This window comes from Rattus norvegicus, chromosome 1 (assembly GCF_021556685.1).
Source record: "Rattus norvegicus strain SHRSP/BbbUtx chromosome 1, alternate assembly SHRSP_T2T, whole genome shotgun sequence".
NCBI lineage: Eukaryota > Metazoa > Chordata > Mammalia > Rodentia > Muridae > Rattus > Rattus norvegicus.
Window position 1 is genome coordinate 168,798,338 of NC_141534.1, and position 13,986 is coordinate 168,812,323.

A 13,986-nucleotide genomic window follows, 5' to 3' on the forward strand; every position below is an offset into this window, starting at 1 on the left:
ACATGGTACACACCCTATACATACATAATGCACTCCAATTTTAAAATGTAGAAGGCTGGTGTGGTATTTGTAATCTTAATACAAGATAGACAGGGGGATCAGGAGCTCAAGAGGAGTTCAAGGCTAACCTGGGCTACATGAGACCTTGTCTCAAAATGAAACTTAAGACAGTGTAGAAGGTATGACTCTCCTCAGCCTCCTTACCTTCTTCCCAGCCATTCATGTAGAACATGCCGGGATCAGTTCTTGGCCTTTTGGCTAAGAGCAAGTAAAGAACATGCAGGACACTCCCATTCTTATCTCTTCTATTAGAGAGCTGAGGATATACACCACAGAGTGGGTAGCCCTGTTGGTAGTGGACACCTTTTATCCCAGCACTCAGGAGGCAGAGGCAGGTGGATTTCTGTGCATTAGACCAGCTTAGTATACAGAGCAAGTTCTAGGACAGCCAGGGCTATTACACAGAGAAATCCTCCTCTGCACCACCCCCCCCCCGCCAAAAAAAAGAAAGGAAAGATGGATGAATAGATAGATAGACAGGTACATAGACTGTATAATCCCCGGCTTGGCTGTAAATTAGAGCTCAAATGAAAAATAAAGTCAAGATCCATGATTGTGACTCAGCTGAGAAAAATCAAGTGAATCTGAGTAGCTCACAGTAAGCGTCAGAGCTGGGAAGTGACAACGTTTAAACAACTTCAATCAGTGGAAGTAGGAAGCAAAATAAATATATTCTCATTCACACCCAAATAATTCACAGAGGCACATGTAGAATGTCTGGTTTACTAAACAGGCTGTCAGAGCCCCACCACAAAGGAGGCTGGGAGCTGGGAGGCTAAGCCGGGCAGGGTGGAGCTCCAGACAAGGAGTAACAGGAACTCAGCTGAGCACCCAGAACAGCACTAAGGACAGGCTGCACACCAGCAGCCAGGCCTCGCGAAGCCCAGCTCCACTCATGACCTCGGCATAGAACCTCGCCACTTCCTCGTTGGGGTTGCCTTGGGCTGGGTCGAACCACATCTGGATGCAGCGGCCGCTCCCTCGGCTGTAGTTGCTGAGCTTGTAGGAGTGACTCCAGATTTTCTCACACAGAACAGCAGGTGTAGGGAAGTAGAAAGTGAAGGGATGGCAGGAGGCTCCCACAGGGCACTCATTATGCCCTATATAAATGATGGAAGATTGTGAGTCACTGTGCCTAACACTATCTCTGGTTATGCCCACCTCAAAATCCCAGATCTTCACATAACGGCTGCATGACCACCGCCCCTGCACCTTTAAATGCCTGTCCCACTCTACCCACTCCTTACCCGAGGTCCAGTTCCATCCCTTGTGCCAGTTGCTCTTGCAGGTAAAAGAGCTCTTGCAGTCCTCCCACCACAGCACACAGTCTTCTTTGCACAGGGGAACATCAAGGATCCGCTCTTTGCGCCAGCTCTGGTCCACCTGAGAGAGGGTGTACAAGGTCTTGAACTCAGGGACCTCAGACCTCAATACAGTCTGAGTAGACCTGGAGCTGCCTGCAGACATAGCCTGTAGAGATTTGGAGGGCACAGCTACTCCGTGGGCATTGGGGGACACTCGTACCTGCTGGATCCAGGGTCCCAAGTTCGGGGAACACTCATAGAGGCAGGTGTCTTGGATAAAGTGACGTTTGCACTCCGGGGTCATAGTTCCACAGTGATTCCAGTTGAATCGGTACAGGTAGGAAATGTCCTTATGTGCTTCCTGGCTTGTGTTGGTGGAGCAGCAGGCATTCGTCTTCCAGGGGCTGCACTGTGGGGTGGGAATCACAGGACCAAGTGTTCATGGCCGGCACAGATACACAATATCCCACATGCAGCCTTGCACCTTGTGCGTCACCTAGCCAGTCATTGGCAATACTGCTGAGCCCGTGCTGGCTGTGCGGAGCCCAGAAGGTGCAATTCTTATAAAACTCATCAACTCATGAGCCCTGGAGAGAAGGCTCAGCAGGTAAGAGCACTGGTTGCTCTTGCAGAAGACCAGTGTTTGGTGGCAAGCACCCACATGGAGGCTCACAATTGTTTTCTATGAGTGCTCTGCGGCATATACACTGTATCAGCTCTTCCTATAGATGGTTGTGAGCCACCATGTTGTTGCTGGGAATTGAAACTCAGGTCCTCTGGAAGAGTAGCCAATGCTCTTAACTGCTGAGCCATCTCTCCAGCCCCTGTAATTCTTATTCAAGGGAACTGATGCCCTCTTCTGACCTTCAAAGGCCACAAGGCACACAGGTAATGCACATACATACGTACATGCAAGCAAACACAAACACATAAAATAAAGTAATTCTAAATTATTTTTATTAATTGACACCTTTAATCCAAGCACTTGAGAGGCAGAAGCAGATGCATCTGAGTTCAAGTTCAGCCTGGTCTACAGTGTTAATTCTAAGAGAGACAGCCATACAGAAAAACCCTGTCTCAAAAAAACAAAACAAAACAAAACAAAAAACAAAAAACAAAACAAAACAAAAAAACCAAACCACTAATTTACACATATTGTTTCTTTTGTGTTTTGTTTGTTTGTATGGTTGGTTGTTTTTCGTTTGTTTGTTTGTTTGTTTGTTTGTTTTGTTTTTTGAGACAGAGTCTCTGGCTATCCTAAACTCACTATGTAGGCCAGAGTGGCCTCAAACTCCAAGAGAGCCAACTGCCTCTGCCTTCCAAATGCTGGGACTAAAGGCATGGGCCACTCACTATGGTTTGGTAATTTTTTTTTATGCACATGTGCATGTGTGTGTGTGCGTGTGCGCCTGCCTGTATGTGTGTGTGTGTGAGTGTTCACACACATTTGTATTCAAGTGTGGGGGGTCAGAGGACAGCCTCAGGAAGTCTGCTCACTTTGAGGCAGGGTCTCTCACTGGCCTGGGGACCACAAATGAAGCTATACTAAAGGCTGATAAAAATGCAGACGCATTGGTCTTTGTCTCTTCGGTGCTAGGGTCATAAGCTCACAAATACCCTTGGCATTTATTTCTACATGAGTTCTAGGGATTAAACTCGGGTCCTCATGTTTTCAAGGCAAGAGTCGTCTCCCCAGTCCAATTTTTCTGAGACAAAGCCTCAAAGAGTCTAAGTAGCTTCAGACTCTATATGGCCTTGAACTCCTGACTCTCTTCTGCTTCTCAAGTGGTGATATTACAGATATGTGCCACCACATCCAGGTTTATTTTTCCTTAACTAATTAAAAATTTAAAAAGGGGGCTGGAGAGATGGCTCAGTGGCTAAGAGCATTGACTATTCTTCCAGAGGTCCTGAGTTCAAATCCCAGCCACCAAATGGTGACTCACAATCATCTGTAATGAGATCTGATGCCGTCTTCTGGTGTGTCTGAAGACAGATATCTATCTTTTAAAAAAAATTTTTTTAAAAGCCAGGTTCTTACTAGGTAACCCTAGCTGGCCTGGAACTCACTATATAGACCAGGTTAACCTAGCATTCACAGAAATAGGCTTAACACCACCACAGCTGACAACGCACCCAATTCTTGTTTTTATGAGTCCCAACCCACCCCAAGCCAGGCACTTTTCTGGGAAATAAGGGATAAAATGATAAATGTAACACACCAGTTGCTTTGGAAAAATAAATAAATAACATCAAGAGAAAGGCATTTGGACTTGCAGTGCCACCAGATGGTTGGATTAAACTTCACTGAAAAGGACAGGGCACACCCAATATGAGCACTTACTCGGCCTCTCTAGGTAGTCCTAAAACTTGCTATGTGTATCACGCTGGCCTCTAATTCAGAGAGATCTGTCTCCCTCTACTCCTCAGAGTGCTAGGATAAAGAGCATATGGCACCACTCCCGGTTTAAAAAACAAAAATAAAATCAAAAAAACCCCTAAGAATCTAGAGAGACAGAGTTTCGCTGCATAGCCCTGACTGTGCAGGACCTCGCTCTGTAGACCAGGCTGGTCTCAAATTCAGAAATCCACCTGCCTCAGCCTTGGGGTGCTGGGATTAAACACATGCATCACCACTGCTTAGCTAAAGTATTACAAAAAATAAATAGAGCCTGGGGAGATGGCTCAGAGGTTGAGAGCGCTTGCTCTCGCAGAGGACTGAGATTCCGTTCCCAGCTCACATGTGCAGGCTCACAACCATCTGCAACTCCGGTCATGGAGAGAACCCAACACCCTCTTCTGGCCTCCACATGCACTGCACATCCTTGATTCACAAATGTGCATGCAAAATACCATAAAAAATAAATACATAAAAGCAAAAACAAATAAATAAATAAATAAAAACCCGGCAGCAAAAAAGAATTGTGATGGTTCTCGGCTAATAGAGTCAACACGACCATTTATACATTGAAGTACATGACACAAATTGCTTTCCTTTTGCTTTTCAAATGTTTTTTGTGGGTGTGGTATGTCCACCTTTAATCCCAGCACTCAGGATACTGAGGCAGACAGATCTCTGTGAGAGTCAGGCTAGGCAGGATTACATAGTAGAATCCTGTCCCAAAAAATAAATAAATAAAAATACCCATCCCGTCTCTGATCTCTCTATCCCTTCCTTGATAGGGTTTCATGTATTCCAGGCTGGCACTGACCTGACTATGCAGCTGAAGCTAACCTTGAACTTCTTATCCTCCTGCCTCCACCTCCCAGGGCTGAGATTATAGCCACGTGCCAACCATCCAGTCATATGGTGCTGGGATCCAACTTAAAAGACTATGCAGGTACTGTCAACTGAGCTGCATCCCAGCCCTATTTGTTTATTTACTTATTAGCTTTGTTACTTTATGTGTATGCTTGTTTTGTGTCACCTGCACATCTGGTGCCTGCCGAGGTCAGAAGAGGGCACTGCATCCCCTGAAAGGGAGTCATGCATGGCTGCTTGACACCACCTGGATGCCGGGGCTCACACCTTGGCATTCTGCAAGCTCCGACCAGTGCTTTTAACCACTGAGCCAAGTCTCCAGCCCTCATTCTTGGTTTTTTTGAGACACACTCCCCCCACTTTGTTGTGTACACCGATTGTACCCCTCCAATAGCTGACCTCCTGCTGGCTTACTTTAAAATGGTCGAGTCACGCTGATTTTATTAAATGTTTAGGGAGCTTTGGGATAATAAAAGGGCTATGGCAAACAACTGTCATAGCACAGATGTTTGCTAGATGCCTGACTCCAAATGCTTGTCAGCCGGTCTCAGATATGAGAGTCTCCTTCTCAAGACTTCAAAGGCTGTCAGGAAAGAGCAGCGTACAGCCCCTTCCCCGAGACTCCTATAGTCGACCTTCTCAATCAGTTTAAACCTAAAAACCACCACAATGGTCTGACTGATCCAAGTTCCTCCCTGAACCTACTTCCTTATTTATGAAAGGCCCAAAACCCAGCTACCAAGAAGATGAGCTGCTAGTGTTACACTAGCAGTTGGCAGCCAATATGTCAAAGTCACCCACGCTAGAGAGAACAGAAGGTCTCTCCCCTCGGGCAGGTTTGACAACCTCCGCCATAAGCTGGGACTAGATACTTCTTCCTCCTGACCCGCTAGCCCTCAGTTATATGTCACCCTTGTCCTACCTGGTCGTGTAACTTGTCCTCTGGGCCTGGCTTTTCTTTGTGGTGCTTGGCATCCATGCAGACATTGAGAAGTTCGGTCCTGGCCCGAGTAGCTCTGGACTGGGCACATTCGGCCATCCACATCAGCAGGAGCAACCACTGCCCAGCCATCAGGTGAGCCATGTCAGACCCTGAAGGCAGAAGTAAGGTAAGTGGAACCGCCACGGGTGAGCTCAGCTCAGGGGTGGAGCCTGCACTCCTGGACCTTGGGTCACCTCCTTCTGTCAGTCTTCCCAGACTCTGAGGATCAGACGCCCTAGAGACAGTCACTGGTCAGAGAGCCTGTTAGACTTCAGCAGTCCTGAGACTCAGACAAGGCAATCCAAAAAATAAGAGACGGGTCATTTGCAGAAACAGAGTTTACCCACGCCCACAGTCAAAACCTCTGGAGGCAGATGTTTCAGTGTGAGGTCTTTAAAAGCTTTTCATAAAAGCTGATACAGGTTTAGGTGTGTGTGTGTTAAAAGTCTAAATATTTAGAGAGGAAACCAATTAGGTAATGAGAAAGGAGGGAGGCAAAAGGACAAAAGTCATGAAGGATTTAAAGTTCATTTCCCCCCATGTTTCAACTCCAGTGACCATCAAAACGGTAGGATCTAGATACGACCAGTCACTGAAAGCATTTGTCACACTGGGCCATTCTGGAAAGTGTTTCCTGCATGTATGTCTACACGTCACGTGCATACAGTATACACAGAGACCAGAAGAGAGCAACAGCTAACCTAGGATTAGAGTTAGAGATGGCTGTGAGCCACCATGTTTGTGCTAGCAATCTAATGTGGGTCCTCTATAAAAGTAGTCAATGCTCTCAACCCATGAACTGTCTCTCCTGTCCTCAATTTGTGGAGAAATTACTGTGCTAAAAAGATCTATAAGACAAAATGCTTCTAACCTGTAAGCTCAATTTGAGTAAGGACAGGTAACTTCTTGAAATGCTGGGGGCTACTGTTCATAACAAGTCACAAGTTTTTACTTTTGTAGACAAGCTTGGTTGCCCACACTGCACAGGATGTGAACTCGCATAGGTGGGAAACACATAGGCAGGAAGTACGTCAGGATGTATGCTTGCCCCTGATTGGACAGAGATAGGGAGTAATAGCCTGGGATTGCCTTTGTAAGTGCCTTTCTAATATAATTCAGTGCCATGCCCTGGGAATCCTGGGTATGGATCTGGCCAGTGTCCATTGTCCCAGTATTTAATAAAGCTTGCTTCAAACTTGGCTAAAAAAAAGTGGTAATGTTCTTATTCTTTGTTAATCCCACTGGACAAGAATAAGAACATTACCACAAATTCCATTTTAAACTACTTAAATTCTTTCAATCATAGTGTTGTTGACTATGTAAATTGCACTGCTATATAAATACTATATATAATATATAAATTGCATTGCTCTATATGGCTTTAAAAATGATAAAAGGTGATACGATTTTCATGTGACAGCAATCGACCTATCTTACAAGAAAAGATAAATAAAAACTAGACGAGTTAGTTCTCTGAGATTGTCAGTGAGTCTTTACCACCTGAACCATGTCTCTAGCCCCTCTCTAATACTTAACTCTGTAAATTCTGTTTTATTTTGGTTTGGAGTTTTAGTTAAGGTCTCACTATGTAACCCTGGCTAGTCTGGAACTTGCTATGTAGACCGGGCTGGCCTTGTAGACCAGGCTGGCTTTGAACTCCCAAGAGATCTATCTTACACTACCATGACTAACAAATCAGATTTTTTTTTTTTTTCAGAGCTGGGGACCGAACCCAGGGCCTTGCGCTTGCTAGGCAAGCGCTCTACCACTGAGCTAAATCCCCAACCCCCAACAAATCAGATTTTGATACCAACTGACTTTGTATAATATTTTTAAAAATAAAGTATTAGTTTGGTGGTACATGCTTTTGATCCCAGCGCTAGGGAAGCAGAGACAGGCAGGTCTCTAAGTTAAAAGACAACCAGGGCCAACACAGTGAGACCCTGTCTCAGAACAAAACAAAGCAGGCAACAAAAACCTTAAGAAGCTACAGATAAATTGAAGATTTGTAAAATTTGTTTGTTTGTAGGCCCAGACTATCCTTAAAATCCTGTGCTCAAGCCAGGCCGTGGTGGTGCACTCCTTTGACCCAGCATTTGCCAGGCACAGGCAGGCAGATTTTAACTTGAAACCAACCTGGTCTACAGAGGGTGCCAGAAGAGCTGGGGCTACCCAGAGAAACCCTGTCTCCAAAAAACTGAAGAAAAAAAAACTGCGCTGAGGAGATTCCCCTGACCTACAGAGCAGCCACACCTAGGCCTCCTCTTCTCTCCCCCTCCTTCTCACCTTGTCCTCCTTGTTCTGTTTTGGTTTTGTTTTTCAAAACAGGATCTCACTGTTTATTATTTTATGTGTATGCTTGTTGACTAGCTGGCCTCAGACTCAAGAGATCCACTTGCCTCAGCCTCCTAAGAGCTAGAATCAAGATCACTGGCTGCCGCTGCCACGCCCTCCTGGGGCCTTTTCTAGGTCAACAGTTCAACAGGCCCTTCCCAGAGACTCTTGGGAGACTCAGGAGCCTCCTACCCCAGAGCTAGCATTCTCTTGCAGTCATGCTTTTCGCTGATTACTGTACCTGTCCTCTCCCCCCTTAAATACTCCAAATTGCCAAAATGTTTCACCTCCCTGCAAGTCCATGTTTCATTCAGGAGTTGATAAACCCGTCTCAAATGTACTTCTCATCAGGGCCAAAAGAAACTCAGGGCACATGGCCATCTGTGGTGCCTAGTAGCATACCAGAGTGCCTGCCGGCCTCCAGGTTCCCTCAGTATCACTACCTGTGGCTTCTCTCTGATCTGCTTACCCTGCCTCCTCTCTAAATTTCTCTGACTCATAATGCTTCCCCCTCCTCATTCCCTCGTACTCTGGTATTTCAGCTATGTTCTCTTTTGTCCTCTCTGGGTCCCTTCTCTCATCCCTGTTCACCACCTCCCCCTTCTCTCATGGCCCAGATCAGTCTGCTACCCGTTTTTCATCTACTACTTTCCCTCTCTGGACTCTTGTCTCTGGCTGTGCTCTCCCGTATGCCTACAATAAAAACTGTCTCCTCGACCATACCTTGAAGTGGTCGCGTCTTCAGTCTGGACTTCCCAGCTCACACACCTACCCTTGTCTCCGGATTACCGTATTTCCCTTAAAACTTCTGTCCAGCTGGGTACGGCAGAGCACACCGTTAACCCCAGCAAAAGCAGACAGAACCAATTGGTTTACAGAGCTAGTTCCAGGACAGCCCAAGGTTACAGAGAAAAATCTATTTCAGAATAAAATGAAGACAAAAACCAACAACCCCAAAAAGACCTTGGTATCCTGGGACTGGAGATATAGCTCCGTTGGTAGTGAATTCTCAGAACTTAGGAGCAGGAAGATTAGAAATTCAAGGTCATTTTCAATTTCATACCAAATGTGATGAAATGGGATGGTTTCATTAACCATAAACATAAAACCAGCAATAATAAGCTGGGTAGTGGTGGTGTGCAGCTTTGATCCCAGAAAGCAGTTGGGTCTCTGTGAGTTCAAAGCCAGCCTGGTCTACATATCGAGTTCTAGGACAGCACAGAGAAACTCTGCCTTTAAAAACAAACAAACAAAACAATAACAAAAACCTTGGGTTCCTACACTTGATCTTAGCCAAAAGGCCGAGAAGCAATAAGCCTTGGGTTCCTGATGGGCTTCTCAGACTGCTTAGTCATAGCAAGGCATAGCAAGGCATAGAGTGAGTCTGGGACCGAATGCCCACACAGCTCTGTTCTCTGCTCCACAGTACATTACTCTGCGTTCTTCCATTGTCCTTAACTCTCTGTAGAAAGGAGTATTGCACCTAAGCGCTTGTACTTGCTAGGTAAGGACTCTACCGCTAGGCTATCACAAACCTTCCTTTCAGGTTTTATTTTGGGATATGCTAAGTCACCCAAGCTGATCCTGACCTCACTCTGTGACCAATTTCCCTGCCTCATCCTCAAGAGCAGACAAGATTGCAGCTTTGCACCACCAGACCCAACCAGACTTCTATTTATCCCAAGGCCTATGCATTCATTCTCTCGCTTCAATCATTCACTCAGGACCCAGCCAAGCTTCTCTTCATCTACTTACTCTGATCTCCAACTCCAGGCCCAGGAAATCAGTCCCGTTGAAGCACCAGGTGACTCTTCAACTCCCGCTGGGGAAAATGTGACCCACCTACTTGGAGCACAGGTTAAAGCCCAGGAAGTCTGGCCCAGCCCAGGCCTCTCTCCACTCCCTGCTTGACCATGCGGAAAACAGACACAAATATCTTCAGGTCATTTCCCCCCCGGAGGATTAAACGTAGAACAAAACCGTTTTCAAATAAAGGGCAATTTTATCTATACGCATCTACCTGAACCTTGGGGCATGCTCGCTCCAAGTCTCTCAGCAGGGACTACCCACCCAAATCTGACCTTTACCCCCAGCCCTTCCCCCTACAGAATGCACCAAATCACTCAACTGTTCTGAGTCCTTGCTGAGTCCCCTCCCCCAACTGGGTCTTTACCAGTCAGTGGTCTCTTTTAAAATTTTTTTTTCTGTTTTAACTCCCTTTAGCCAGTATTCTCTCTCCCCGTGAGCCGCAATCCTGCAAAGTCTTCATGTTCCTAGTCACACTTTTTGATTCTGGTCCACATAGGACACCACCCCGCCATTATTACCATACCCACAGAGACACCTCAGGGCCCCAGATTGGGAGAGCTGAGGGGTCAGCATGAGGCTGAAGAACAGACATCGCTCACACTCCCTTACAGTTGAACCTTGAGCTGGCTGTGTTCTGATCTGGGCTTCATCATTCCAACTCAGCAAGTTCCTTAACATACGCTGGGGGGTTACCTTGGGGTATTTGGTCCCTGACGAGAAGTGTCTGGCAGCACACATGGAAAAGGTAGCAGCTCTCAGAGTGCCTGGGGTTTCTTCGTCTCCACTCCAGACTTCCTTTGCTTTCTTTATCCCAGGAGCCTGTTGAGGTTTAGTGGCCAAGGAGACAGAGCTGTGGGTAGTGGGAATGGAGCCCAGGAATGGAGCCTGAGACTGGGAGAGGCCACCCAGCTGCTAATTATTGCATGTGTGCAGCACCAGGCCTCTGGAGGGATGGGATTAGTAGTTCAGGCTCAGTTCTTGGGGTGTGTATGGCAAAGGCTTGTCTAACACATATGAGACCCTCCTCCGTTCAATCCCCAGTGTTGCAAGTAAACAAACAACAAATGGCTGGGTGGTGCCACGTGCCTAGCACGTGTGGAGCCTTGGTTTCAACCCCCAGCATGGCAAATAAATAAACAGCCAGGCTGTGGTGGTGCCCGCCTTTAATCCCAGCGCTTGGGAAGCAGAGACAGGCAGATCTTTGTAAGTTTGAGACCAGCCTGACAGACAGAGAGAGTTCTGGGACAGTCAAGGTTGTACTGAGAGATCCTGTCTCAAACAAACAACCCCAAGTTGTGTCCTGAGATGCTAAGATTCTTTAAGACAATCATCACATTCACTTCCATCATCCATGTCCTGTTATATGAGTGAGGAGAATGTGTTCCAGAGAGCCAATGGCAGTCCCATCACTAGAACACAGAGGCTTCCAACTTCCAGGCCTGCTGTAAAGAATCAGAGGATCCCAAGTCCCCAACTTCTCCCAGCTACTAGTTTCCCCAACCTCACCAGCCAGGCTGTCACCCACTTCCAGTCACCAAACCACTGATGGTCTAAACCTTATGGCTGGAGCCTCAGTGGTGTGAAAGCCCAGACTTTCTTCCCTTGTCCCCCTCGCTTACCTCCTACTCCTATGATAGGGAAGGAGGGGATTGAGGGGGTGGGGAGGAGCTCAAGGATTTGAGCTAATTTTAACACGTCCCACCTTCCACTGCAGCTAAAACAGAACCCCCCACATCCATCCCAGGATGGTACTACTGTTGGAAAAAGGAGTGGGGAGTAGATTTGAGCAGGAGAAAATGGGGAGTTGTTGATCAGGTGCTTGTGTGGGTGTGGCCCCCAGAGGAAGGCTCCAACTTGGACATAGATGTGGGAGCTGTCTCAATCGAAATTTAGATGGGATAATAGAGACCAGTACATTGGTGACTGCCAGGAGAAAGAGAAAAGGGAGGATGGGAAGGAAGACAAGGAGGAATGAGAGGAGGAAGGATGTGAGATAATTTTGCCTCTGGAGGAAAATTAGCCAAAGAGCAAGGCCTACAAAGAGAGACAGGCTCCCAGGAAGTGCCTATTCTGTCTTGTTGCCCTTCTCCATGGCCTCTAGTGTACCTGAATCCGGTGACACACCAGGAGTGTCTGCTGGAGATCACAGGTTGGGAACCCCTAGAGCCTTCAGCTTCAGTTCTTGTTTATGCTTCCAGATCAGCCTGCTGATTGGGGAAGAGTGGGCCAGGTATCTATCAATGCCTGAAGCTGAGGGCCCTGCTAAGCTGTCTCTGCCTGGGGCTGATTATTAACTGGCCTTTATGGTTCTCCTATTTCAAGAGTGAGATTTGCCCCCTGGGTGATGCTCCTGAGCTCCACGGTTTCTGAATAAGTAATCTTTCCAGTGAGGATCTGAGTTGAAGATTGAGCTGGGGCCTAGAGTGAACCCCTGCCTTTCGGTAAGCCTCAGGGTACTGCTTGAGTGAGGAAAAAAGAAAGAAAAAGGAGGCCATGACTGCTCCAAGGTATGGTGGAGGAGAAAGTTTATTGTAGATGCAGGGAAGGGCCTAGCCAGAAGCGTCTGGAAGGGTCCAGAGTGAACATGACCCGAGCTGGGCCAGGTGAGAAGGGGAGGGGAGAGAGGAGAGCCAGGAGAACAAAAGTGCAAAAGGGTAAAAAGATCAGGGTAGCCAAAATGATTGGATTATATAGAGAAGAACCACTGGAAGAAGGGGGGCTGAGGCCGTGGGCTGGAAAAAGTTTAGGTTAGGGAGCCAGGTATGCCAGCCAGGAGGACCCTGAAACAAGGAGAGACTGGGGGATGCTAGGAGAACTAGGCAGCCTGCATAGGCACCTCTGCATTAGCGGTTTGACTGCATTTGAGACCTAACGCGGCCCTGAATGTTGAAGTGTTGTACTCATCTGGTGCTAGGATCATTTGACCACTAGGGAGGGACCCAATAGCATAGTCACCTTGGAACCAGTCCAGAAAGTGTTTCCCTGAGCTAGCAACTTATTATCAGCAAGACTGACCATCAGTGTCTCCTCTGGCCCAGCCTGCTAGTGTCTTGTGACCAGGCGGTAAAAAACAGGAAGGTGACAACCCCCCCGCCCCCGCCTCCATCCAGCTGTGGGAGTAAGGGCCAGGAGCAAGAGAAGACCACCCGATTGCAGGAGAAGAGAATCCTGAGCTTTTCTGAATATCGGCCCCCACGTGCACTTTCACACTGCCCAGTCTCAGAGCTATGAACACTGGAGTTTGTCTACAAGTCTGGTGTCCTTTGTTTGCTAGAGAGAAGTCTGTCAGGCATCCTGGTCAGCATCCTAAGGCTTACAGACTCCACGATATTACTCTTGCCTGGTTGTTTTGTTTTGGCTTTTTGAGATAGGGTTTCTGTGTGTAGCCCTGGCTGTCTGGAACTCACTTTGTAGACCAGGCTGGCCTCCAACTCAGAGATCTACCTGCTTCTGCCTCCTGAGCGCTGGGATTAAAGTCTGCATTTCTTTTAACTTCCAGCTCAGCCGGCTAGAATTCTGCTTGTGCTTCTTTCCAAGCAAGTGCCACCTAATCGCTCTAAGTCTGGCCGACTCTTGATTATATCTGTCCCCAGGAGACCTTTGCAAGGGAATCCCTCCAGTCACTTCCTGTCAATTAAGCCGAGACTATCGTTTGTGTCCCATCGCTGACAGGATGAACCTGGATTCCTTAACTCCCCAGCACCTCTTCTCTGTGATAAAATGGCATTGTTTCTTGCCTGCTTCAGATGTGCACATTTTTGAGAGGTGGGGAGCAAGGATAAAGAATGACATCTCTTCTCAGAGACTAGAGCGGGTGGCTTCCTTAGACTGTTGGTGAAGTTGTTTCAGTGGGCTACTGTAGGTTGAGGTCTGTCTTTGTTAACTTTCTGTTGTGATAAAACAAGGCAACTTAGAGACAGAAGGATTTGTTTGGGGCTTACAGCTGCAGAGGGATAAGAAGTCCTTACCATTGCCCTGGGGGAGTGTGGAAGCAGACAGACATGGACGCTGAAGGTAGAAGTTGAGAGCTGAGAGCTCACGCCTTAAACTGCAAACAGGAAGAGGGAGAGAGGGAAGGGCAAGATCGAGCTCTAAATGGTGTAAGTGACAACTCTTAAAGCCCCGCCCCAAGTGGCATATTTCCTCTATCAAGGCCACACCCCCTAAGCCTCTCCAAACAGTCACCAACTTGAGATCATGAAGTGAAATTTCTGGTTTCTTTGGAAACTCAACTG

General features: G+C 47.2%; 1 protein-coding gene and 1 pseudogene across 3 annotated transcripts; both read right to left on the reverse strand.

Moving 5' to 3' along the window:
* Positions 1–765: 765 nt before the first annotated feature.
* Folr1 (folate receptor alpha) lies at positions 766–11,972 on the reverse strand. 3 transcript variants are annotated; one of them, NM_133527.2, is made up of 7 exons: positions 11,858–11,972; positions 10,445–10,570; positions 9,698–9,845; positions 5,549–5,718; positions 1,585–1,773; positions 1,308–1,443; positions 766–1,160 (listed from the first exon to the last, which is right to left on the reverse strand). In NM_133527.2, the coding sequence occupies exons 4-7, from the start codon at positions 5,708–5,710 to the stop codon at positions 880–882; spliced, it is 768 nt and encodes a 255-aa protein (NP_598211.2). In that variant the 5' UTR covers positions 5,711–5,718; positions 9,698–9,845; positions 10,445–10,570; positions 11,858–11,972; the 3' UTR covers positions 766–879. The 3 variants fall into 3 exon arrangements, with proteins under 3 accessions (NP_598211.2, XP_087460275.1, XP_087460309.1); XM_087604149.1 differs by lacking the exon at positions 11,858–11,972 and having other exon boundaries at positions 770–1,160; positions 9,698–9,848; positions 10,445–10,550; XM_087604183.1 differs by lacking the exons at positions 9,698–9,845; positions 10,445–10,570; positions 11,858–11,972 and adding an exon at positions 8,666–9,454 and having other exon boundaries at positions 770–1,160.
* On the reverse strand, positions 9,082–9,255 carry LOC147996906 (U2 spliceosomal RNA; annotated as a pseudogene).
* Positions 11,973–13,986: the final 2,014 nt, after the last annotated feature.

Bases quoted from the DNA above. Each gene is read 5' to 3' on its own strand.
- Folr1 (NM_133527.2), bottom strand. From the start codon at position 5,710: ATGGCTCACCTGATGGCTGGGCAGTGGTTGCTCCTGCTGATGTGGATG. The intron at 1,444-1,584 runs GTACGAGTGTCC...ACCCTCTCTCAG, and splicing joins TGGGACCCTGGATCCAGCAG to GTGGACCAGAGCTGGCGCAA. The intron at 1,161-1,307 runs GTAAGGAGTGGG...TCATTTATATAG, and splicing joins GGGATGGAACTGGACCTCGG to GGCATAATGAGTGCCCTGTG.